The sequence below is a fragment of the Ammospiza caudacuta genome, chromosome 2 (genome assembly GCF_027887145.1).
Source record: "Ammospiza caudacuta isolate bAmmCau1 chromosome 2, bAmmCau1.pri, whole genome shotgun sequence".
In the NCBI taxonomy this organism is placed as follows: domain Eukaryota; kingdom Metazoa; phylum Chordata; class Aves; order Passeriformes; family Passerellidae; genus Ammospiza; species Ammospiza caudacuta.
Window position 1 is genome coordinate 35,278,281 of NC_080594.1, and position 26,735 is coordinate 35,305,015.

At 45.7% G+C, this 26,735-nt stretch overlaps 1 protein-coding gene across 1 annotated transcript; it reads left to right on the top strand.

Moving 5' to 3' along the window:
- The first annotated feature begins 250 nt into the window (after nucleotides 1–250).
- Nucleotides 251–26,464, top strand: USP35 (ubiquitin specific peptidase 35). The gene is made up of 11 exons (XM_058799900.1): nucleotides 251–298; nucleotides 9,524–10,220; nucleotides 11,374–11,509; nucleotides 15,258–15,387; nucleotides 16,801–16,902; nucleotides 18,775–18,933; nucleotides 19,678–19,871; nucleotides 19,993–20,086; nucleotides 21,664–21,770; nucleotides 22,571–23,786; nucleotides 24,963–26,464. Exons 2-11 carry the CDS (start codon nucleotides 9,539–9,541, stop codon nucleotides 25,131–25,133), a joined length of 2,991 nt encoding a protein of 996 aa, XP_058655883.1. The 5' UTR covers nucleotides 251–298; nucleotides 9,524–9,538; the 3' UTR covers nucleotides 25,134–26,464.
- Nucleotides 26,465–26,735: the final 271 nt, after the last annotated feature.

Below are 26,735 nucleotides of genomic sequence, written 5' to 3' on the forward strand. Positions count from 1 at the left end.
CCTCTCGGGGAATTCCGCTGGGGGTGCCCCCGGCCCTCCCCAGGCCCCCCAGCCGGGCGGATCCCCCCCAGCCCCGCCGGGGACCGACCTGCGCCCCCTCCAGCCGCCGAGCTCCGCCGCTGGCCGGGCGGCGCAGGGAGGCGGAGGAAGCGGGGGGCGCGGCGCTCCGGCACGGCCCGGCACGGCTCGGCCCGGCCCGCTGGGAGATGTAGTTTCGCCGCCGCCCTCGGCCCTGCCCAGTGCTGCCCCGGGACTGCGGCTCGCAGCCGGCCACGCCGCATCCCGGCCCCGGCCGGAGGTAACGCGGGGCGGGCGGAAGGGAAAGGGGTGCAGGAGCGGGGCGGTCGGGGGGTTTGTGATCGCAGGGAAGGGGGGGTCGAATGCTCGGGAAGTGGTGCAGTAGCGGAGGTCTGGGCTTGGGATGTAGGAGGGATGCTCAGGGGAAGGGATGCAGGAGGAGTAGTCCGGGAAAGAGGTGCAGGAGGGATGCTCGGCGTGAGAGATGCAGGAGGAACGCTCGGGGTGAGGGATGCAGGAGGGATACCTCGGTGAGAGGTGTGCTTGGGGTGAGGGATTCAGAAGGGATACTCGGGGTGAAGGGTGTAGGAGGGGTGCTCAAGAGAAGGGATGCAGAAGGAATAGTTGAGAAAAGGAGTCCTGGAGGAATACTCGGGATGAGGGATACAGAAGTGCTCGGGGTAAGAGGTACAGGAGGAGTGCTTGGGGTGATGAATGCTCGGGGTGAGGGATGCAGGAGGAGTACTCAGTGAGAAGTGTATAGGAAGGGTGCTCAGGGGAAGAGATGCAGGAAGGGTAGTCAGAGAAAGGGATGCTTAGGGTGTTGGGATGTACGAAATGAGGGATGCTCTGGGTGAGGGATGAGGTGGGCTGCTCAAGGGAAGCAGTGCAGGAGGGGTACTGGTGGAAAGTGTTGCAGAAGGGATGCTCAAAGGCAAGAATGCTTGGCAGTCAGGATACAGAAGGTTTTTAGGGGTCAGGATGCAGGAAGGAGCTGGAAGTAAGGGCTGTTTGAGGGTTAGGATAGAGTAGGTGTTCTCAGGAACTGGGATGCTCCGAGGGAGGGATACTCAGGATAAAGGGTAGGGGTGCTTGGGAGGGATACTCAGAGGGATGCTCTGGGGTTGCAATGTAGCAGAGGGCTTGGAAGGAGGTTCAAGAGAGATGGTTGGGGTGAGAGCTACCGAAAAGGCTGAGATGCAGGAAGGATTCTCAGGGGAGGGATCCTTGTAGGGAGGAGTTTGGGAGAAAGGGCTGGGTTTTGGGATTCCCGGAGAGATGCTTGGACAGAGGTATGCTCTGTGGTCAGGGTGCAGAAGGGAATGGTGGAGGAGGGGTTCTTGAGCATTTGGCATTTGGCATTTGGCTTTTTGGGAATCAGGCTATAGGTGAATGCTTGGAGGGAGAAATACAGGAGCAACATTGGAAAGTGGGGGTGTGTGCACTCCTCCACTCCCTGCAGGGCTTTACAAACCTGTTTACAAGGCAGCATCTTGTTATAACAAACTGGCCAAGACAGATTCAGGTTTTCCCCAGGGAAGCTGACCTGGGGAGAGACGCCTTGGGATGTTCCCATGTGATAGGGAGCCAAAGACTCTAAAAGTGAGGGTCAAATTCAGATTAGCTGAGACCCAATCCAGTTTCAGGTTAGATCTGCTCCAGTTGGACTTTGCAGGTGTTACTGAAGAGTGAAAGCAGATGTTGGAATATTTGCACTGCTATGATGTTTTCATAGCACTTTGGGAGCTCCACTAGACCATGCTGCATCTGGTGGCAGGGAAATTTCAACAGCATGCCCTACCTAGACTGAAAGGATGCAACTGAGCTTTCACCTGAGAAGGGGTCTCAAAATGCTTTGGGCACCTTTGTGATGGAGTCCATAAAGTTTATCATGGTCTCACTGTGCATTCCTGCTTTCTGAATTGGCAGATGCAAAGCCAAATATATTTGGGGCTGGAGGGAAACTGAAGTCTCAAATGGGCATCATTGCCTATTTTTCCTTTCCTGAAGGCACCACCAAAAATTGGAGATCTCTGTCTCCAAGCAGTGAATCAGTGTCTGATGAATCCAAGGCAGCGTTGGCAGTACCCGCCCTCAGTCTGGTATGCTTTGGTGAACAGGACGTGGTTTTTCCTTGGGTTATATCCAGGGTTTTAATTTCTATACAGAGACAAAAGCAGACAGAAACCTGAAGAAAGAAGAGTGATTTTAATGCTATAAATACCTTCAGGAAAACAGCCAGCTTTCCGGAGTAGATGTATTTACCATCTCCAGGGACATTGATAAAGAGGACCTTGGCCTGAAGGTCAGTGCAGGATCTGGGCACTCCCAGCATGAAGCCTTATGGAAGTAGGGTGTCACAGCCCAGGCTAAGAGCTCTAGCTAAGCAGGAAAGCAGAAGTCTTTTGGGGAAAGAAAAGGAAGATACCTTCAACTGGAGGATGTGAGGAGGAAAACTGGGAAAAACTTACCTATTGCGGGCAGAACATAGCTTTTGGCCATCTGATGTCAAATAAATTCAGAGAGATCAAAAGCAGCTGTAGTGGGTTATTTTTGTGTGGAGCTGGTGCTGGGCTTACCCGCAGAACCAGTGGTGTGTCACTGCTGGTCTGGTGGTTTGAGCAAGCCTTGCCTCATGACCCTTTCTCTCCTGCTGGTTTTCAAAGGAGAGAGGAACTTAATTCCTTGTGTCTTGCTTTCTGTATCCGTACCAGGATGGTTGATAATAAGCTAGTGATGGTTCTGAGATGCTTTGTTGGAAAAGGATACCAGTAGATACTAGAGATGTGTGTTTGTGGTTGTTGACTGAAGGGGAGGAATGGAGCTGGGAGGAGCAGTCTGCACAAAGAGGATGAAAGAGCCATAGGCTTTATTTGGTGGTGCACTGATTGCTTTGACATCCAGCCAAAGCCTTTTTTTTAATTTGGTGACTGAGTACCAAACAGCAAAAAACAGAGCAAGAGAAGAAACTTGGGGATCTGTGTGCACCAAAGGGATCAAAGAAGAAGCACTGAAGAAATAAGAGTGCAGGATAGGGTAGGTAAGATAGATGGGTTGAGATAGGGCAGCCTGCCCAGCACTGTTGTCAGTTGGAGAGGGCTGATAGAATTGTATGATGTGGTCAAACATATTTATGATGTTTTAGAGGAAAAAAAGAACCATGAAATACATGGCACTGTAGAAAAAAGGAAAAGGGTCTGCAGTGATCTGTGGGTCTAAAGTATCAACAAATTTTTTAAAAGGTAGGGACTGCTATATGATAAATTTAGGCTGATTGCAAATAGGTATCTTCTGGTTGGTTATGTTTTTGAGACCTTTAAAAGAGCCTGGCCACAAGAGAGGAACTCATTGTTCCCAAGGTGGAGCTCCTGCATGCAAAGCCATGCAAAATGCCAGCAGTCCAGCTGGGTGACAATGCCTTAAATAAACCTTCACTCTCTGGAGAGAACTGAAAGCTACTGTCCTGCAGAGTGTGGGGACAGCCTCTTGCTCCAAATCTGCTACTGCCTGTGGTGCAGGGCAATGTCCTGTTCCAAATCTGCTGCCTGTGGTGAAGAACAATCTCCATCGGTGCTGTACTAAAGGGCAGTTCTGATTCCGAGGATAAAAAGCATGAAGAGCCTCGTCAGCCAAAAGTAATTAACTCTAGTGAGTAGGAGACACACAACAGGAATGCAATCTGCCACTGGAAAACAGTCTGGGACAGGAAGCAAGGAATATGTGATCTCCTTGAAAAGAAAAGGTAAATTTAAAAAGGCAGATTATAATCATATGCAAAAAATTCAGCCAGTCTTCTGTGCTGGCATTTTTTTCCTTGTTATGACTGCAAATGGGTAGAGTCTCTTCTTCTTTTTCTAAAGGGCTATTTAATGGGATTTTTCTGCAGTTATTAGCTCTGATTTTCTGCTTAGATCTCATGAAAATTACCCTGATGCTCTGCTCTGCCTTGCCACTTTATGGGGTTCAACTCAGCAGCTGAAAGCAAAGGACAGTGGCGCATTGCCATTAATGTATTTGCAGGTCTGGAGAGGCTTGGCTGCTGGCACTGTCACAGCCTATTCCATCTCCTTGTGCAAATGCTTTGGTCTAGATAGTTTTTAAGTCCCTTCCATCCATTCTATGATTCCATGGTCTAGATGTGCCTCAGTTTTCATATTGCTACAATAACATGAGTATCTATTAGATGTGGTAATGATGTGCAGGCTGTGGTTTCCCCTTCTTAGCTGGATGAACAGAGATGTACTTTGAACAAAGAAAAAACCTCTTTGCCTATGAATTCATTGGACATTTATTCTCTGCCAAAAAAAAAAAAAAAGTTATTACACAATTACTTCGATATTTCTGGAAAACAGACCCAGAGAGGTGACAACAGGGCTGGTCCTTGCAGGAAGTTGTATACCAAGTCATGGCAAATTTTGTAGAAATTTTAGAGAACAGAGTATTTTTTGTGCCTATTTGATAGTGCCTATCTAGGCACTATGTGAGCTCCCTTTTATCCTGCAGCAGCTCAGCATGCTGCAGGATTGAGCCCTAATTGCCTGGCTGCCTGGAGGATGCAGCAGGAATAGCAGTAATGTCTTGGCTGACATAAAAGAAACCATTTTGGCAGGAGTTAAGGACAATAAAAGGTGAGTCTCATTTCTGCACTTCCCCACCTCCAGGGAGTTCAGGGGCGTAGATATTTTTCTTCTTTGTAAGTCAGAGGCAAACCACTTTATGTATCACTCTACATTTGGATGGTGGGAGTTATTTTTCCTTCTTTAGTGGTATTTATCAAAGTCTCTATGATGCTATTGTAGGAAATGTGCTGAATTTATTACTAAGGTTCCCTAAAGGTAAGGTACACTTTGCATCTATGTTTTCAGAGCTTTTTAAAGACCTAGGGTGTGGGAATTGGTACCACATTCTGCAAAAAGTACTAAGGAGACTTTACTGGAAATCTGCTGCTGGCAGGGATAAAGGAATGAATTGTTTTAGAAGGAATTGGATAGATTTCAATTGAAATGAATTCTAATTAAAGAAGAAGAATGGGCAGAAGAGAACTCTAAGTACAGCTCGAAACAGTACAGAGTATGAAAACTAGACACAAGCAAAGCCAAAGGTGATTTCATCCCGTGACTGGGTTTTGGGTTTTTTTGCAGTTTACTCAGTTTGGAGAGTGACACTAAGCTGGCCAATGCTGCTCTTTGCTTAAGTTCCTTTTCTCTCTCTGGTTTCTAGAGTGTGTTTGAGTGTCTGTCCTTGCAGGGAGCCATTTTGTGGTCAGCAAGCATCTTTGATGTCAGTAAGGATTTTGAGATGATGCCCTGCACCATCCTTATATCAAAGACAGATGTGTGGACTGCTAATTGGGTAGGAAGAAGGCTGGAACTATCCTAGGACCTTGCCTTTTACATATTTTTAATTCATGATGTGGAAGAGGAGATGAAATTCATTTTATCAAATTTGTGAGTGAGGCCAGAGTTGAAGAGTAGTCAATATTCTTGGGGACAGGGTTGCCAAACAGGAGGGCCAGGACATGCTGTGGCTGATGTGAACCTCATGGAATTCAACAGGGACAAATGCAAAGTCTTTTGGGGTGGATGCTGGGGATGGGCTCAGCTGGGATGGACTAACCCCTTGAACTGTTGAAGGCTGGGCACTGACAGATAACAGCTCCAGTGCCTACAAGGAGGTTATTGAGGAGATGAATCCAGGAGTGCAAGGCAGGTGAATGAGAAAAAACAGACATAAATTGAAACAAGAGCTTCCAACTGCAAATAGGGTAAACCTTCCCCCTATGACCTAATTAGAACAGGAGCAGGTTGCCCAGAGTTGTTGTATTATTTCCATCCTGGAATATTTTCTAGACCTTAATGGATAAAGCCCTGAGCAGCTGGGGTTGATTTCAGCTGTGCAGGGTTTGGGCTAGAGACCTCCCAAGGTTCTCCTCATTCTGTGATTTTGCATGTGTTATTCCTGCCAGTCATTCACTGGGGTAGCAAAAGAGTTTTGCCATTTCCTGGGATGTTTTCTTTTTCACTTCAAAGCTCATATTGTGTACTCTGTGTTTTATGAGAGCTACAAAACAGATGGGAACCTCAATGTGACTCTTCAGTTTAATAATTAACTCTTTGACTTTCTATTTCATCCTTGTATGTTCCAGGAACTCAGTTCTGTTTGTAGGCAGGAATGACCCAATCCTTCCATCTCTTCAGTGTGTTGTTAATGCTGGTGAGGAAGAAGTGCAAAAGGTTGTTCTACTTCAGGAACACTCATTATAGAAGCCTGATTGTCTGAATATTTAGTTTCTTTATTTCAGTATTAAACAGAAGAGAACCAGGGACCAGATCTCCAAGGTAGCATTAGCTGCTCGACAGTGAACTGTCCTTCCCTCCCCTGCAGTTCCCTGGGTTATTTATGACACACTTCCAATTTCTACAACAAATGAGACAGAGATCTTACAGACAACACTCCAAAGCACTTTACTCCTCCACTGCAAACCCTGACTCACTTTCCACGGAGGTCTTGGGGGGGAAAAAAGTTAATATTAGCTGCTTAAAATAATATTGCTCTGAAAGCATCTGGAACTGTGCTTGTCTTGAATTAGCCTTCTTAATTCCTAGCCTTTGACATGTGAATGATCTTTTAGTTTAAATGCTTTTTTAGTGTAGTTTTAAGACTATAATATTTATTATTGCATATTACAAAGCCACTTAAATGTTGCTTTAATGTAATTCTCAGATTGTAATGTAGGGACTGGCTAACATCCTCCATCCTGGCCTTGTCTGGCCCACACCCAGGGAGCAGTTTGGTCTACCCTAATACACAGCAGAACCATGGGCTTGTTTGTCCCCTCTCACTGGTGGTTGAAGAGGTGCAGGTGGGACTGTATTAGCTAAAGCCCAGCCTTGTCCTGCAAAGCCCTTCACTGGTGAGGAGACCATGGACCCTTCACCACAGGGTCAACTCACGTGGTTCTCTCTGTGTGTCTTCAAGGTCCTTATGTCCATATAAGTCATTATGATGTTTCCTGCTGAGGAAGAAGGTCCTTTGGGACTTGTTTGCCTATTGACTGTGGAGGGAGTTTGTTTCAGCCTTGTCCTACTACACAATGTCAGACATGACCCTGTTGCACTCCAGGCAGCAATATTGAGGAAGCCCATCCTCCTGTCCCTTTCTGTCATCAGCCTGAGGAAGAACCAAGCCCTTTTAGGAGATGCAAGTTTATCTCAAATTTAGATGAAATTAGACTCTTTGCATCAAAAACTTGGTGAGGTTTGGCAATGCTAAAGTAGCTAAAAGCACCATCATAGTGGGGACAGTGGTGGGCAGCCATCCCACCTGAGAGAGACAGTGAGAGCACCCAACACCACATACACCAGGGGACTGTGGTGATTTGTGGGGTTAGGTCTAAAAGAGCTGTAGCCATTGTTTGACCATCCTGCCTGTGTGGTGTTTCCAAATCACTCTGCCTGGCTCAGCGTGGATTGCTCCAGGGAAGTCATAGTGAGACATAACCAATGAGCACTGTAGATCCTCCTATCTCCTCCTGGCCCCTTATCTATGTGCCAGATGACTGGGGTGTCTGGGATCAGTCTGGGAACCTGCAGAGAGGAGGTGAAAGGGCTACCAGCCTGACTGCAGGTAGTGCCAGTTTGTGTTTGGCCAAGGCAGCCCCTGAGCTACAGCAAGGACAAATGCTCCTCCTGATTTTGGACTGTCTGCAAGCCCCATCTGCTCTCCAGGTTGACTTTTAGCCTTTGCTGACACTGTGGTACTTTCTGTTGAGGTGAAAAGACATTATCTGTGGGATTTTGTCTTCCCCTTTTATCTTGTCCTCGTTTCCCACTGGTTTAATGCAGGCTGGTCCCTCAGGAGTCCTGCTTATATATTCTATCCTGGGGAAACAGTGTGATGGAGAGCAATAGCTCTGCCATGGCTTGTTGCAGGGAAGGCAGCAATAGTGCTTGATGGGAGAAAAATAAATCCAGCACATGAGCAGAGGAATGTATGAGTCAGCAGGCAGGGGCCAGAAAGGGCAAAGTGGTTCTTGGAGAGGAATTGCAATGTAGCCTGTGGTCATCGCTGGATTGGAGGTGGCTATATATATATATATATATATATATATATATATACATGTATATATATTTATCGATAATGGTTTTTTTGTCATCTTGGGAGATTGTGGGCAAGCAATGATGGGAAGGGGTGATATTTAGTGAAGTAGGAAGGCTTCCCAGCCAATTAGCTGTGAGTCAAAGCTTGATGTTTGTGTCTGGCACGGTTTTACTCCTCCACCCTCAAGCAGCTGTCTACCAGGAGCTAAGATACTCTCTGGCTCAGATACAGGCTTTCTCCAGGGATGGCATGGTCTTTGGATGGCATCTGCTGAGGTCTCTTCTGGCTGTCATCTGTAAAAACCATACTTGGGGTACATGTCATCTGCATATGTATTCTTTGTAACCCCAACTTCAAATGATTCTCAAGTGCTAATGAAGGATCTTTCCACCAGTCCCACTAGGAACTGGTGCATGTTGTTCTCATTTCACAGATTAGGGAGCTGAGGAACAAAAAGGTGGGAATTATTATTCTGGTCAGATGAGTGTGGCTCATTTTAGGCTATAGGCAGGAAGGGACCTTCTCCAAATGTGTATTTGTGCAGTGCATTGTGCTGGGGGGACCTGCTGTGGATGAGCCTTTTTAGTCCCTGTAATACATTATAAGAAATCCTGACTGTCTAATTTTATCACTCTATAATGGTTTAGTTTTTGGTGGGGTTTTTTGTTTTGTTTTGTTTTTTGGTTTTTTGTTTTTTGTTTCTTTTGTGCAGTAGTGCATCCAACAACTGGTTATAAATGTTATTCTGAGCTTTTCCTTGGGAATTCCTTGTTTTTTTCACCAGCAATAGCTGGTGAATTCAGGCTGTGACAAATGGGAAACTTTGCCTGACTCTGCAGTTTCTCTCCCCGCTTGCTTTGGTCCCGCATACAAATGCGGCAGGTCCCTGGGGAGCGGCCAAGACTGCACCACTCAGATGGAGTGGCTGGCAGCACGGTGTAAATGTTAAACAAACACCCCTGCCATTGCACAGAGAGGCTGCAATCCCACCTCTGCTTCCCAGGGCTGTTCTCTCCTTCCCTGAATGTGAAGACAATCTCTGGGACTATCTCTGCCTCTTGAGGACGCCTGAGCGAGGAGACACCACTGTAAGACCTTGGCTCCCTTAATTCCCCACTGTGCCTTCTGTGGGTGTGTACTTAGTTGTTTGCAAGACAAAAATCTGTGAGTAATCAGAAGAAGTTCTGTATCTTTGTGTATCCATTCCATTTGGGGTCTTTAGTCTCAGTCAAACATCACCAGAGTGGAAACCTTTCTGAATGCTACATGAAAAAGCCACAAGAATTACCCTCTTCAGAGTGGTTCCAGATAGCTCTGGTTTTTTGGCCTCCCTTGCCCCAGCCTGGGCTTAAAAGCTCAGCAGACCCTCCTTGAACTAACCTGCTGCTCTGTCCCTCTCTTTTAGGAGCAGGGAGCAGAGATGGATAAGATACTGGAAGCTGTAGTGATGTCCTCTTACCCCAACAACGTGAAGCAAGGGCTTGTGAGGCGCGTCATCGAGGCATCGAAGCAGCCCATGGACAGTGAGCAGTGCTGGTCCATGCTGGAGCTGTCGACCAAGCTTTATCTCACTGGGGACACCAAGTATAAAAGAGAGATTGGGAAAGAGGTTTTGGAGGTCTATGGCCACTATCACCCAGAGGAATTTGAGGAGTTCTTCAACGTCCGCTTCCTGCTGAGTCTCCTCCAGGAAGGCTATGGACCTCTGGGGAAGAGAAGCCATTATGTCCTTGATTATATCCAGTTAGGACTGCAGTTTGTCCTGGAAAGCCCATCAGCAAGCAGCATCTTCAGCTTATTGAGGATCGAGGTGCTCCGGAAAGTGTGCGAGAGGCCCAGCCCCAAGCAGTGTGCGAAGATCAGCAAACTTCTAACGCAGCATCCCCAGTGCATTCCCACAGGAAAGCACCAGCTCCTCTTCTGTCAGCAGCTGATCCGGTGCATCGGGCAGTTCCAGTGCGTCTCCGAGGGGGAAGAGGAGATCATGGAGTTTTTGGAGCAGGTGAACAAAGTGAGTGGTCTGCTGCAGAGGATCTGGAGGACTCAGACCTCAGCCATCCTGCCCTCGTTGAAAGAACTGTTCACTATCATTTCTTCAACAGGTAATTTAAAAATAATAATTTTAAAAAGGCTGGGAATGTAAGTGTTGGCTCTGATGAAGTCAAACTCAATGAGTTTGACATCTTGCAGGGTTTTCATCCACTACAGAAATGCAGCTGCAGATGAAATATAACAGACAAGCATGTCTAAAAGTTACCAGGGTTCTGAGCTGGGAAAACAATATCACCGTGAAACCAGACGGAGTCTGCAGATGGGAGCTGTTAACAGGATCGAAGCATTTGCAGCATAAGTTTGTGTTCAGCACTTTCCAACATCAGCTGGGCTTAAGGGAAAGCATCTTATCTGTAGCTTGTTAGAGTGGAACTTGAGAGCTTTTAGAAATGCCACTCTCTTTTGGCTGACTTGGTGGTGCCCCACAGCCTGCTCCCTACCAGAGATAAAGCTAAGCAGTTATTTCTCACTGACCTAGAGGTATGAAGCTCTACTGACTCTCTGAAGACTGGTTGCATCTTAGGGTGAGACATAGAATATTTATTCAACTTCTGGGGCTTTTAGGTTATTGTGGAGGGTTTCAGAAGGTTTTTGGGAGGTACCTGTGCCATGAAAGGCTGGTGAGCTCCTGCTTTAGCTATTCCTGAGACAACAGGAGATGGGTTTTTCAGTATGACGGCCTCATCCATTAGAAGGAGGCCCATTTCCAGGCAGGCAAAATTGCAGTTGCATCCTTTTGCAATTATTTGCAATATTTAGTAAAAAGAGAGCAAGCAGAGGAAATTTGGTACCTGAGTGGGGCCAAACATGTGCCTGTAATCTCTTCCTCCCTTGGGGCTACATATGGCTTAAGGGAGCAGCCATCTGCTAAAATCCAGCTTCATTATGTGCTGCACTGGGATCTGGGGAATTATTCTCCTAGCACAGCCAATGGTGGACTCTACACTGCTTGTTGGAAGCAGCTCAGTATCTGCTCCATGATGTGTGGATGTGGCATATGGGGATGTGGTTTAGTGGTGGACTTGGCAGTGCTGGGTTCAGGGTTGGACTTGATCTTTGAAAGCTTTTCCAATCTAAACAATTCTATTATTCTATTTTTTGTGGGCAGAAATTACTTGGTTTTTAGGACAAGAAATGACCTAGTGTGCCTGTTTTTCCTGTCAACTAACATCTTCATTGCTGGGGGTGATCCCTCTCTTGCAGAGGAACAGGAAGCGCCCTCCAATGCCTTGGCCAGCGTGGTTCAGTTTGTCCCTTTGGAGCTCATGGATGGCGTCATAAGAAACCTGACCAATGATGACAGCATCACTGATGTGCAAATGATGATGGCCATTGGCAGGTAGGAGAGGCTTTGGGAGTGAAAGCTTTAACTCAGTTTGGAGAAATGCCCCGTGTGGTTTTAGCCCAAACAGCTTGGCTGGTGCTGCCTGGTGAGGAGTGTGTAGGGGAAAGGAAAACTTCTGTATCATTTCTTCTAGCCCTGAGGCCCTAGAGAACTAGAATAAAGAGTGGTTTTTATTATGATTATGACTATTATTATATTTGTTTGGCTTAATTTAGTTTAATTTCTTATAAATAATTGCATTATTGGATGTCCAATATAGGCTATGTTGAAGAGGTTTGATTTTTTTTCCCTGAAGCTATTGAGGCCTTTTTCTTCCCCAAAATCTCATTTTCATGATTTCATTATGATCTCTGTCTCCCTTCAGAAGGATATCTTCTTAAGCCACCAGTCACAGCTAAAGACTTACGTGAGGGAGGTATGCCCAGCTGTTTCCAGGTCCCACCTTGGCCTTTGTCAGGTGGGTGTGCTGCAGCTGGACAGACAAAGTCAGTGGAGACCTAGTCAAAGCATGATGAAGAGTAGTGGGTGAAAGGCTACCTGACATGCCAGACCTGGTCTTTGCAGCACCCGTGCCCTCTTTGGCATCACCAGGTTCTTCTTTGCACTCTTATGTCAAAGTCCTACAGTTCTTCTGTGCTCCAGTGCCTGGCTCTGCACTTGCTTAGGTGTATCTTCAAAGATCTTAAGGATATTTTCCAGCCTAAATTATTCCATGATTCTGTCTTTAACCCATGCTTCCCTTAGAGGTCTCCATTTAAACAAATGATATTCACATGCAGTGGGGTGTGCACTTAACACAAGGGAGCTGCTCTGACTTGATCTCACTGGAAGCATCTTTTTTCCTCTTCTTATTACAGGATTTGTGTATCCTTCCCAGTAAGGTTACATGACAGAAACATGTTATTCCTGATGGGAAGTTTATGTATGCAGAAAGGAGTTACTTCTCTTTGGCCTGCTGGGGAAGATCATGGTTTTCCCAGAGTCCAGAGCAACCCAAGACAAAATATTAGGTTATCAGTTCAGTTTCTAACCCTCTTCTCCATCTTTTTCTCCTTCTGGACACTTGTGGCTACAAGCTCCAGATGAATCTTCTTAGAGTGCCGGTGTCTAAATACAGAGATTGCCAAATCAACAGCATCATTCCTTAAAACAGACTTTGTCATGCAGAAGGAGGAGTAAATAATTAGTTAGAGCCCACAGAATGTAATTAACATCACTTAGGATAAATGTTGAAGTTTTGGCAGCATGTTTATGGCAGATGAGTGCCCCAAAACCAGCATGACCTCAGGCTGTTTGATAGGTGAGCTTCATGCCTAGAAAATCAAAGGAAAATGTACAAATTGAAGATCTTTTACCCTAGTATCCCTGACAAACTGATTGCATGCAGAAGTGTTTTTTCTGAAGTTTGGGTTTGGGAGTAGCAGGGGAATAAACTGGACTTATGTAGAACTTCTGGTCAAGCCTGTAAAGAACAAGTGGTGGTGGAAAAAGCAAGGCTGTCACCTGCTGGCATAAGTGCACACCACAAGCTCTTTTACAGAATTTGTCTGTTTTTAGATAAACTCTATTATTGTGCTTCTGTGATGTCAGAGGTGCTCACAGATTTGGTTTTTTTTTTTTCCCCTGGGGATGTATCTGTTCCAAAGAGCCCAGGTCTGGATGCAGAAGGCATCTGCTGTCTCACAGCTATGCAGGCACTCACAACCTCTGGAGATCAGGGTCTAGGCTTTTAAAAATGTAGCATACCAAATCAATGACTCTTCTGTCAAATTAGGGTCATCACTACTAAAATATTTGTGGATCGTGCAATGTGAATTTAAAATGTAATTTCTTCCTACTGTAGCAACACAGGCAGCACTGTAACTTAGCTACCAGTGCTAGCAAAGTATAGCTTCAATCAAATAAGGTTATTTTAGGCCTGTTTAAAGAAGATAGGGAGAAAAAAAACCTTTGAATCTCTGGATCCATCTCCCTGCTTTATAGCATTGACATTACAGACCCCTTTCATTAGTGTTCAACTCTGCTCCTCAAAGCAGGACTGTGTTTCCACTGCTGTTCTTTCACAGTTCTTCCACCACTGGGTTGCTTTAGTGGGTCAAATCTCTCTTCTAACAGCCAGTCTGTGTGTATTTCTGGCCATCTTATAGTTCATTTGATCTTATGCCAACAGAAATAGCTGAAATATCTTTTGCCTCCCTGGTGTTTATTCCTTCAATAGGTGCAGGAAGAGCAGTCCCTTCCCATCTCTGCTTTTTCTCGTGGCTGTGCTAAACAAGCCAGGTTATTTTAAGCTTTTCTTGTAGGAAGTGTTCGTCATTTCCCCTACCACCTGAACAGATTTCTTCCACACAGTTCATTGGTCTTGGGCACAGATGGTGGTGTTTGTGCACCATGTTCACCATGGCAGCCTGACCACAACCTGAGGTCATTGTTTTGCTATGGAGAACACCTTTCTTTCTGCACCACAGGTGGTGATGGTCCTTTCCATGGCTGCTGTTACACTGGGAATTTGTAATCACCTGGCATCTGCCTGGTTGTCTTCAGGCAGATGAGTTACTGTAGCCTCCATTTCTGGTGCCTTGCATGCCTTTTGAATCAATACATTTCCTTCCAGTTCTACATTTCTAATCCTCAGGGTCTTCCTTGTGACTCCTTGATCTTCCTCTTGTGTTGGTGATGCTTGACAGCTCTGCATCTTCACATGCAGGGATTGCATGGCATTCCTTGTTCTCCTGCAGTGCAAATGTCTGTGCAAGCTTCTCTGGCATTTGCTTTATTATCCACCTTGGCTTGACTTTTATTATTTTTCAACACCAACATATTCTGCTTTTCAGGTTTTTTTTACTGACTAGAGTTTCATTTTTCCAGTTCCTTGTAAACTTCACTAATTCCTACTCTGCCTTGTGGTGGTTAGTTATCTATCTTCCCTTCTTTTATTTTGCATAAGATACAGACTTATAAGTAAAAGGAACTGACTAAGGTAGCTGAACTGAGGTGTAGCCTGAAGGTTTGGGGTGTCTTCAAATCAAAAGCACTGAAATGGCCAGCAAAGTTGGATACTTGGAGATCCCAAGTCTTACTTGCTTCCTGGTTGTTTAACATTAAATTTTGACAGAAACAATGTGTAATCACTTAGGTTATTTTACAAGAAACTTCTGTAAAGCACTTATTTCTTGCAGAATCTTGACAACATGTTGGTTGAATGGCTAGAAATAATTTTTTTCCCTGTGACATTCAGGAATAATTGACTTCTATTAGAGTTTCCAGGTGGAGTTTTTTTAATGTGTTTTTGGAAATCAGTGTCTCCCACACTGAAAACTAAAATATATGAATCTGAGTGTTTTTTCCTTACCAGTAACAATGCAGAGATGAAACCAGTATAATTTGTTTTCTAATGGTGACAATGCAGAGACCTCAATCAAATCCTCACATGACTAGTATGTAGAGCACAACACCAGTTTTAAAAGCTTGAATTTGACTAGACTGAAATTTTTGGAAAAAATTCCCACTTTACTCAATGGACTTGGGCCTGATCCTCTGAAGAACCACAGTGTGATGGTGACATTGGGGTATTTCTACTTCAGGCTTTTTTGTGCTTTGAATAACGTGTGAAATGCCTTGTGCAGAGCCTGTCTCATCCCAGTGACTCGACACCAGTTTGGAGGAGGTTTGACCCAGAGTGGAGCTTGACTTTTACAGGTATGTGCATTAAATTTATTTAAGAGTTTGTGTTTCATTTCAGGATGATTGACTGGGTGTCCTGGCCCCTGGGAAAGAACATAGACAAGTGGATCATTGCTCTGCTGAAGGGTTTGGCTGCAGTGAAAAAGTTCAGCATCTTGATTGAAGTCACTCTTTCGAAAATAGAAAAGGTCAGTTGGCTCTTTTAAATGTGAATGTGAACCACAGAAATACCATCTTGTACCTGAAATATCACCCTGCCTTTCAAATGACAAGATGAGATGTATAGAGAAAAAAGAGTTTGCTGTCCCAAGGGATACTGATTTTGCTGCTAGGAATGATGTTCTCCAGAACAACCTGGGATTCTGCAGGTTATGGTCTGCAGAGGTACTGATATCTTAAAGGTTATGAAATAAAGTAGCCAAGGATTTTCAAACCAGTCACACACTCTGCTTCCCAAACTATGAAGCTCTTGTAAGACTTGCTTTTGGGAATGTGACATGCTCTCCTTTGACCATGCCTGGGTCATTGCTGGCTGGCACAGGTAAAATACATATCAGTGAGTGTATTAATAGCCTGCACAGTCACAGGTCAGTTCCAAGCCTGTGCCCTGGCTTGGTTCTTTTATTAGTGTAGACAAAGCCCCCGCTGCCATTGCCATCCCCTGTTGCAGCAGTGAGTACTTGCTCTCCCTGAAAATTGTGATCAAGCTGTCCAAGGGATACTGGTCACTATTTCAGAACTTCTTCCATGCTGTGGTCCGACTCTTCCCTCCTTCATATAATGGGGATAACACCTGAGCCACCAGAAGAAGTCATCATAGAAGCTACTAAAACTATGTTCTTAGGGACATGGCTTAATGCTGGGCTTGGAAATGCTGGGTTAACAGCTGGGGTCAATGATTGTAGAGGTATTTTCTCCCCTAAATGATACTATCATTCTATAATTGTCAGTACTGGAACATTATCAATAACTGCATTTGTCTTTGTGATCCCTCAAGTGCACTGAGCAGTGGGACAGTAGCCAAGCATCTCTGGCTTTTCTTTCTTTCCTTTCATTATTAATACATAGGAAAGGGACGCAGCCCATAAAATAACATGTGATTTTTGGAAACCCTTAGAAGTTATGATCTGACAACAGTAGAGGGTATAGAGGTATTTTTTGTAAAGTAGAACAAATATAATTATGTAGCCTTTGAAAAAGATACTTGTTTTTATCTCTTTGTCTGAAAGGTTAGTGATAAAGTTCCAAATAGCTAAATAAATTAAGAGGCATGTTCTAGAAAATCTAGCATTCTGCTGTGCTTGCATAATTTTTTCATGAGGAGATATGGAGATGCAGCACTGTCACAGAGGCATTACACAAGGCTGAAAGGGTGAGGACAACCCACACAGTATTTTTAAGGGTGCCCTGAGCCAATGCTCAGGACAGGAGATGACTCTGGAGACCTAGTTACAGGCTGCTTGCTTCAACATCCAGCATGGAGTAGGAAGAGACCAGCGGCCATTGGAGATGCCCAGTGCCTCTGTTTCCTACTGTTCCTTTCTCCTGCTGGTTGCAGTGCCATCCTGCTTTCTCATTTGCTTTATTTTCTCCTCCACCAGGTCTTCTCCAAGCTGCTGTACCCCATTGTGAGGGAGGGGGCTTTGTCTGTCCTGCAGTACATGCTGCTGAGCTTCCAGCACTCCCACGAGGCATTTCACTTGGTAAGGCTGAGTCTGGCACTTGGCTGAGGCCATTGTCCTGAATGTAACCCTGCTGTGGGGCAGCAGGGATAGGGGGGCACCTAAGGTGTGGCAGATGTTGCCACTCTGGCTTTGGAGTGCATTTGGTGGAGCCTTTGCATTGAGAACATCTCAGAGGGCCCTCACTGTGGAGGGCAGGGAATACATTATTTAACAGCCCTTGCTTGTCCTAAGAGGGTGCCTTCCTGTGTGTTGGACTCAGTGGGCCCCATCCCACGTGTGACTTTAAATTGTCACCAACACGTGGCACCCATTTCTTTAAGTGGTGCATCGTCTTTGAAAGGTTTGAACAACATCAGTGCAGCAAGACCAGAAGACTGGATCAGATCACTTCACTACACGAATTCTCTGTTAAAAGCAAAAACAACTTTTGGCAATGTTTGGATATCCACTTTTCATTTCCACAGTGATATTTTATAGTTTGTTTTGCTGTTGGCACTAAGACACAGCTCTGCTTCCTGCTGGTGTTGCCTCTGGAATGCTGAATTTAAAAAGTGAGGCTGAAGGCAAAAGCATGCTTGTAGTGATTGAACTGATAAAAGCAGTGATGGAAAAATTACTCCTATTAATGTTTGATTTTGTACTTTCTGGTTAAAGCCCTTATATTTGGCTTTTCACCTGAAGTTCACAGAACAGATAAATCTATAAAAAAGCAAAGCTAGACAACATTTTCAACTGATGCTTTCTCACTCCTCAGCTGGAGATACTTTGAAGGAACCTGAATTTCTTGAGAAACTCTTTGGTTTCTAAAAATAGAGCAATTCCAATGTGTTGTCTTCAGTTGGACATCAAGTTTTGAAACACTCCAAAAGCTGTGAGTTGCTCTTGGCTTGAAGTTTCCATCTGTAGCCCATAAGCATAAATTTCCTCCTTTATTTAAAAAACCCAAAACCCAACAGGGCCAAACCATGTCTTTTTGTGTTTGCCCTGGCACTTTGGAAGGGTTTTGAGAATTGTTCACATCACAGCTTGGCAAAATTCTGATGTACAAAAAGGTGCTGCAATTGATCTTCTTCCCCAACAACCTTTTCTGTTGGAAGGGAAATAGTTAAAATCTCAACATTTTGAAGGGAAAGGAAAAGAGGAGAAGAAGACCAAGTGAGAAAGAGATGATCTGGAAATGGCTGGAATGGGGTCCTGATACTTTTCTCCAGGATTACACTGGGCTAAAAATAACTTCAAATATAAATATGAAAGAGGTTGTGTAACTGCCTGGGTCACTGTAGCACATCTGCAGGGTTGGAAATCGGTTGTTAATTCTGTGTGCAGCTGCAGGGTCAGCAGAGGGTGCCCGTGAGCAATGGATCATTTGCATTTGCATCTGTTCGTGCATTTTTACGTTTTTGAGATGAAAAATAAAGACTGTGCTGCTTATATGCCTGTTGCTACCCATCCCACCATAACAATTCCAGTACAGTGTATTCAGTATAAAATTAAGAGCACAGTAGACAACATTTCTTGTAGGCTAATCCCATCTACCTACCTTGCAAGTTTGAATCCCTGCACTTGGCAGTCAGCATATCCTTTCCACCGTGGATGTGGGCTTTAGGGGAGATTAAAGAATGGCAATTGCAGCTCAGCAAAGCAGCAGCACAAACCTGCAGGTGTCATGCAACAGAAAACCCTCTAAGGTTGCTAAAATCTACAAGAGAGTTGCTGTTGAGTTCAAAGGGTGAAGGGTGAAGTCTAGAGTGGCACTGAAGTCCTGTTTATTGTCCTTATTAACTCCTGTTTACTGTCTTTTCTGCCTGCAGGTGAATTTCATTCCCCTAAATGTATTAACACTCTGTGAATAACGTGGAGTAATTTTTCTAGTGAATTTTTCTTTTCCAGCTACTCCCTCACATCCCCAGGCTGGTGGCCTCTTTGAAGAAGGAGGATTCCAATTCTGCAACCAGCTCCCTGGAGCAGCTGGCTGAGCTCATCCACTGCATGTTCTTCCGCTTCTCAGGATTCCCAGACCTCTATGAACCAGTCCTAGAAGCAGTTAAAGTGAGTCATGCCCTTCTCAGTCATTTTACTGCTTTCCATATGGAATGGCATCTCTGTCAGTAGCTAGAATAGAGGGACTGTCTCACTGGTAGGGATATCCTGACCTCAACAACTCAGATGTTGGTAGAAGAAAGGGGATTAAAATTCGGAGTCTGAGCCCAGTGTAGGCAGGTTGAAGGAAGTTACTTCTCAAATGGTGGGCCTGCAGAAGTCCTGATGGTGCCTGTAGGTTTTAGCTATAACTTTATTCTGAAATGCCTCTAAAGGACTAATACAAACAAGTAAACTGTTCTGTGCATGGAGGAAGGTTCATGTGAAGAGCAGGAAAATTAGTTGTGTGAATGTCTCTAGCAGAGGAGTTTTGCAGTTGCCCATTACTATTTCTTCATGGGAAAACGTCAGTCATGGGATCACAGAATACCCTGAGTTGGAAGGGACCCACGAGGATCATCGAGTTCAACTCCTGACCCTGCACAGGACAGGAATCACACCAGGTGCCTGAGACCATTGTCCAAATGCTTCTTGGCTTAGTGCCATGACAACTTCCTGGGAAACCTGTTCCAGTGTCCAGCCATCCCATGCTGAACACTTTTCCTAATATCCAACCTAAATCTCCCCTGACATAGCTTCATGCTGTTTCCTTGTGCCCTGTCACTAGTACCAGAGGGAAGGGATTAGTGCCTGCCCTCAGCTTCCCCTTGAGAGGACAGATGATGATTTGTAACACAGATCTCTCTTTCCAAGGCTCTCCCGATTCCAAATGAAGACCGGATTAAACACCTGTTGGGACAAAATGCTTGGACCTCCCAGAAGAACGAGCTGGCCTCCTTCTACCCACGCCTGGCATCTAAATCAGAGACAGGAAAGATTGGGTTAATTAACTTGGGAAACACTTGCTACATGAACAGCATCATACAATCTCTTTTCATGGCTTCAGAGTGAGTTTCTCCTCCCTTGCTCCCGTTCAGGACTGCTCCAGGGGTTGCTTGTCACTCCAGCCTTGCATGTTCCACACTGATTTTCCATCTCACAGATTGCATCTCTGCTTTTCTTTCACAGCTTTCGGCATTCGGTGCTGAATTTAACTGAGGGCAACTCCCAGCCCCTGATGACAAAGCTCCAGTGGCTCTTTGCATTTTTGGAGCACAGTCAGGTAATTATTTCATGTTTTAGTTATTTGTTTGGACTGTCGGCTGCGGAAAGGCTCGTCTCCAAGTTGCTTCCTGCTGGCTCCAACGTGCTGATAAGGAGCTGTGGATCTTGGTGGGATTTTGTAATGGGACAAATTTTGTTTGTATAAAGGAGGCTAATTTTGGGAGAGGTGGAGGGAAACTCCTATCACCCATGAAAGTGGACTGTGTTCACACCAGGCTGCCTGTCTTTAGTTTGTGGTCTTCTTGGGCTGGGCTGATGTCATAGCTAATGTTTTTGACAATGAAGTCCATTAGGTAATAGTTTACATCTGTGGTCAGCTGAGAAGCCTGTTGGTGTGAAGCAGAGGCTTTGTTTCTTGCTGTGCAGCAAGGGAGAAGACTGGAGCAGCTCCCTTGTCCCACTGCTGCCCAGCAAAGCACTAGCAATCAGAGAAAATTGCTTTAAAAGTGGTTTTGTTAAAAGGATAATTATAAAAATCCACTTAGATTCCAGATTGTTGAATCCTCTGTATGTGAGGAAGGTAAAATAAAAATAACACCCTTAAGTAAATGTAAATATTCCCATTGCAAATGTGAAATTTAATGGAGTGACTTCTGGAGGTACAGCTAGGTCATATCTAATTATTCTCTTGAAAATATATCTTTCTGTCCCTAGAAAGACAAGATTTTGGAAAGGCAGTGAATTTTCCCTTGCTGGGTAGCAAGTCATCCAGGCTTCTTCATTTCCCAAGCCTTGACTGGCAGAGCTGGCTGGTAGCATTGTGGTATTATGTCACTACAGATGACCTGAGGGGGAAATATAGACATCCTGTAAAATTTAATATTGAGTAATAGTAGAATCTAGGTTTTGATGGCAGGTTCGGGTGTCTGTGTTCTGTGATGAGCTAGTACAGAAGCATGTGGTGTAGCTGATGGTTATAGTTTCCTGTTAATTTCCTTTTGGTTATTTTTATTCTTTGGGTTGTTCTTGAAGTTACCTTTTTTCTAAAAATGGGTCTTTTTCCATATTAATTAAATATCTGCTTCCTAATGACAGCAGTTACGTTATCTGGTAACGCAGATTACCTGCCTGCAGTGATCAGAATGTTGGGTGAAAGTTTAGTGGTTTTTTTGTTTTGGTTTGATGTTGGTTTTTCTTTGTTTTGTTTCGGTTTTGGTTTTGGTTTTTGGTTGATTTTTTTTTTTTTATGAAAGGATTTCATGAGAGAGATCCTGATCAAATTAAATGGAGCAGCAAATTAAATTCAGGCTGAATTAAGTAGAATTATCTGGGTCAGGTCAATAAACCATTTAAAAATTGAATGATAAACACATATCCATGTGTTTATTTTATAGAAGTATACATAGAATAATGTCTGAAATTCATCCTTACCATCCTGGCTTGCAGCAAACCAAGAAAGTCTTCCTGTGCACTGGGATTAGCCTTTGTAGGGGGAAAAAAGGGATCTTATCAGGCACAGAACACTGTGCTCCCAGTGGACCACCTAAAAAACCACTCTTCTCCTCTCTCCATCCCCCTTTGGGAATTGAGGAAAAATCTCTAGGATTAAATGCTTTTCTTCTGTGTTGCTGCCAGCGACCTGCCATCTCCCCTGAGAGCTTCCTCTCTGCCTCCTGGCCACCTTGGTTCACCCCTGGAGCTCAGCAGGACTGCTCAGAGTACCTCAAGTATTTGCTGGACCGGTACGTGACGAGCGCCGTCATCCTGGGGCCTGGTCACAACGGCGTCCCCAAACCCCAGTGTAGTGTTTAGTGCTAACCCACATGCAAACAGGGCACGTGGCTGGGACCCAGAGGAGCTGGGAGAGTGGAGGGTTGGGATAGTGAGAATGGTCTGAAATGAAATTCTGTTTCTAATGAAACCCTGTTTGGACAATTTTAGGGGTTAGGTCAGAACTTAGTTCAACTTGAAAATTTCTGCCTGTGCTCTGAGGACACAAGGAATTCATAGAATTACAGAGTCATTATGGTTGGAAAAACCCCTATGATCATTGAGTCCAACCATTAACAAGTCCACCACTAAATCATGTCCCTAAATGCCACCTCTACACATTTTTAACACTTCTAGGAACAGTGATTTCACTACTTCCTTGGTCAGTCTGTTCCAATGTCTGACTCCCTTCACCCTTTCAGTGAAGAGATTTTTCCTGATACCTAATCTAAAATTGTACCAACCTTAGAGACTCACCTGACAAGCCACTCAGCCTACTCTGTAAAATATTGATTCTTGCCTTTACCTAGAAATATCAAATCTCTGGTGTCCCAATGATCCTTCTAGAAGTATGTGGTCAGTGGTACATGAGTACTTCAGGTTCCCAAATCCTGTCAGACTCTTTCCCACCTTTTTCCCACGCATCAGACCCCTGGGTACAGGCAGGTTAACTGGGATTAACTACTTTCAGTGAAGAACAGGAGCCCTACTTTAGAAACTGCCTCTTGGTGTTGTGTTGATGCATAACACAGCCTTTTCTCCCCTGCCAAAGATTGCATGAAGAGGAAAAAACTGGAAAAAGGATCTACCAGAAACTCAAGGAATCCAGCTTGATGCCTCAGGCGGTGGAGCATCATTACTTAAACAAGACATTGATTGAGAAGATGTTTGGGGGTAAAATGATGACAAAGATCCGCTGCTTGAAGTGCCTGAATGTTTCCTCCCGAGAAGAAGTCTTCACAGACCTGTCCCTGGCTTTTCCTCCATCGGACAGGAATGTGCATGGGAGCACACCTATTCTACCAGTGGAAGAAATTGGCCCACAGTTCATTGAGCCTCCAGAAAATGCAGGCCAGTTCATGGGCTCTCCCTGGATCCAGAGGAAGGCCCCCATGGCCAGTGACCATGCAGCCCCATCAATGTCAGTGGAAACATTAGGTTCCCAGGAACAAGGAGAAGCAGCAAATCCCTTGCATGGCAATGGTGTTGGGGTGGATGCAGCCAAAGACCCTCTCTCAACTTTCAGAGAGCAGGCATGTGCTCCCAAGGACTCCAGATCTGTCCCAGATTTAATCAACTATTTTCTATCCCCAGAGAGACTGACAGCAGAGAATAAATACCACTGTGAGAAATGTGCATCCTTGCAGGATGCTGAGAAGGTGGCAGAGCTGACAGAGGGTCCGCACTACCTCATCCTCACACTGCTGCGGTTTTCCTTCGACCCACGGACCATGAAGAGAAAGAAGATCTTGGACAATGTCTCTATCCCTGTGGTGCTCAAGCTACCCATCCTTGTTGCTCCGGAGGAAACTGAGGAGGTTTGCCAGCATGGGAAGGACGGTGCTGTCCCAGGGAGTGGCTTCATGACTGTTGTGTATGACCTCTGCAGTGTGGTGGTGCATTCAGGCATCTCCTCCGAGAGTGGCCACTACTACTGCTACTCCAGGGAGTGCACTGACACCGTCCCCCACGGGCAGCCCCAGGATGGGGTGCCAAAACCAGCCTCTGACAAACAGTTGGACTTGGAAATCCAGTGGTACCTCTTCAATGACACCAGAGTTTCCTTCTCCTCCTTCGAATCGGTCAGCAACGTCACCTCGTTCTTCCCCAAGGACACTGCCTATGTCCTGTTCTACCGGCAGCGGCCGGAGCGGCAGAGCTGCCTGCTGCACGAGGCTCTGGCTGAGGCCAGCCGCTTGCATGGAGAGCCGTCCCTCCACAAGGACCTGATGGAAGCCATTTCCAAAGATAACATCCTCTTCTTGCAGGTAACTCCCGCTGCTGTGCACAGCAGGGTGCGGTCCTGCAGCTGTCTGACTCATGGGCCACGTTCCCACAAATCCAGGCAGCAGTGGGATCCTGTCCTGTGGTTAAAATCCTGCAGATATCCACCAACTCCCTGAAGAGAAATCCCTTTTCATTTTTAGCCCCCAGATATAAACAGGTTATACGTTCCTGATGAAACTGGGCGCTGACATTGGTGCCAGACACCTTGTGGCTGTGCTTGGGGTTGATTTGCTATTGTCTGCTCCTGAAAGTTCAGCCCAAAATTTTCTTTGAAGTGCCTGGGAAAGAGAGGATGATGGAATAGTTTGGATTGGAAGGGACCTTTAAAGGCTATCTAGTCCACCTCCCCTGCAGGCTGAGCAGGGACATCTTCAACTCAGAAGCTTAGAGCCCCCCCCCCATGTGGGCTGATCTTGAATGTTCCCAGGGGTGGAGGCAGATTTCCTGACTCTCTGGGAAATCTGTGCCAGTGCCTCACCACCTTCATTGTAAAATACTTGTTCCTTTCGTCCTACTCCTTCCTCTCCTTCCCACCTTCACTCACTGGTAACTAGCTGTTCCTACCACCTCTGACATTCACCTGAACCATTGCAAACAAAGTCTTCTTTTTTTAACTTTTTCTCTTCTTATCATAGAATCATAGAATAGTTTGGGTTGGAAGGGACTTACAGACCATCCAGTTCCAACCCCTCTGCCATGGGCAAGGACCCTTTCTGCTAGACCTAGGTGCTCAAAGCCCCATCCAACCTGGCCTTGAACACTTCCAGGGATGGGGCATCCACAGCTTGCCTGGGCAGATGGGTGAGCTGGGAATACGAAGTAGAACAGATTCCATTCAGCTGATGGAGCTCAATGCTTTCCAAACAACAGTGTCTCATATGACATGACCTGCATGTGGGGCGATTTGGGGGGTCCCTTCTCTCCCACAGGTGACACAGGAGGGCTGGGTGTGATCGCTGAAGAGCTGCAATGTTCTGCTGCATTCCTCCTGCTGAGCTCTAGAGCACATGGCCGTCACACCCCACTTTAATTTGAAGGGAGCTCCGAGGGGATACCTTACAGGCTCTTGGCTCCTCAGGGATGGTGGGAGCACCCCCCCACTTGAGTCTTTTATGTGCTGATATCCTTGTGCTATTTTCCCCCCTTCCTTCTCCCAGGAGCAGGAAAAAGAAGCAAGGAACAGAGCCGCCTATATTTCTGCCTTGCCCAAGTCCCCGCTGTGGTGGAGAGACTTGGACAGGGACAAGGATGATGACAGCTCCTCGGGGGGCTGCAGCCCAGCAGCGGGCGGGGGCGGATCTGGCTCCTTCCATGGACTCGTCTTCTAGCCAACGCCTTGAGCCACATGGGCAGTGTCCATGGGGACAGCCCAAAGCCAGAAGCTCCTCTTCCTCGCCCTGATAACAGTGAGCATCTCGGAGGAGGATTTGAGAAACATTTCAACGGAAAAGGTCTCAGGGGCTGATTTGGAGGCACCTGGAGGGTCTCGCTGCTTCCTATGCACTTGGTCTTCATGCCTTAATGTACCTAAGCTAATGCAGAAATGAGCAGCTGCCAACAGCTTGGAGAAGTGCCCTTTTGCTTCATCACAGCCATGTCTTGCCTGCTGTGAGCCATGCCACTAGCCTGGGGAGGTGACAGGGACAGGCGTGGGGAGGAAGACAGACCCAGCAGGGCCCCAGGGATGGAGATGTCCCATGCACACCCTGTCTGCAGCCCTTCCCATGGCACTGAGTTGGTTCTGGGGTGACCTCTGCTCAGTTGTTATATTTCTTTTTAATGTGGTTTGGGAACCCCCCATGAAAAACCCCGAAGGTAGAAAAAAGTCTGGAAAATGCCAAAATGTAGCAGTACTGGTCTGTGAGGCAGTGAGCTTGAAAGACAATCAGTGTCAGGTCAACCAGAGGGAGTTTATGCTTTTTTATTGCTTTGTTTATTGCAAGACACCCAAAAGAGACTGAGGGGCACAAACCTCTCCAGCCAAGAGAGACTGACTTGATGCATTTGGGGTTTCTGGGCTTCAGTGAAGACCCATTGTGTTACTGATGACTTCTGGATGCTTTTAGTGTGCACGGCAGGCCAAGACACACAGCTGTTTTTCCAGATGTGTCCTTAGGACCCCATTAGACTCTTTCTGCTGCTGTCATTTGATAACTTTCTGGGATGGATCTGCCCTTTAAAATTTGGGTTTTCCCTTGGGATACCCTGAACTGAGCAGCAGATGACAGAGCCCCCCTAAACTCATGATCTATTTTGTTTTAAATGCTGTTTTGCAAGGTGAGTAGCCCAACCAGATATGTTATAGCAATCCAACATCAGTACATACTGTGTAAACCAATGTATTATATAAATCAGTAATGGAACAGGGGCTGATTTTGATGGCAGATGGCCAACTCAAGCCCCAAGCAGCACATCTACAGGACCACAGCTCCCTCCCATGTCCCTCCCCAGCTGTTTTCCCCTGCCTGCTCCTCCCTCACACCTGTAGTAGAGATTTCTCTGGCTCAAGTGGCAGAGTCTTGTGCCTTAGGTCCTAAGTGCAAGGCCTAATCCTGACCATGGCATATTGGGGTAGGAGTATTGTGTTTTTGTGGAGGAAAAGGCAAAGCAGAGACATTGCTATGGATAATGTGAGCAGAAAGTCTGCTAGAGGGGACACTTGGGGTCAAATATCTGGTGTAGACCATCATATTCTTTTATTGTCTTTCCTATATATAAATAAAGGAAATTAATTCAACATACAGACTTATTGTCTCGTTGCAGTATTGATTGATATGGGGCTGATGGGTCAAAAAAAAGAGATGGGGAAGCTGAGGCATCCATCCTCAAGGACAGGGGACAGTCCTGCAGCGTGGTGGCTTGGAAGAGGGGATCAGACAGAGATGGAATGGGAACCTTAGTGTAGAGCTGTATGCCCTCCAGAAGAACAT

Excerpts from the sequence above, each read along its gene's own strand:
- USP35 (XM_058799900.1), top strand. The coding sequence starts at position 9,539 with ATGGATAAGATACTGGAAGCTGTAGTGATGTCCTCTTACCCCAACAAC. Across the intron at positions 15,388-16,800 it reads CTCTTTCGAAAATAGAAAAG|GTCTTCTCCAAGCTGCTGTA; the intron begins GTCAGTTGGCTC and ends CTCCTCCACCAG. Across the intron at positions 20,087-21,663 it reads CATTTTTGGAGCACAGTCAG|CGACCTGCCATCTCCCCTGA; the intron begins GTAATTATTTCA and ends TGTTGCTGCCAG.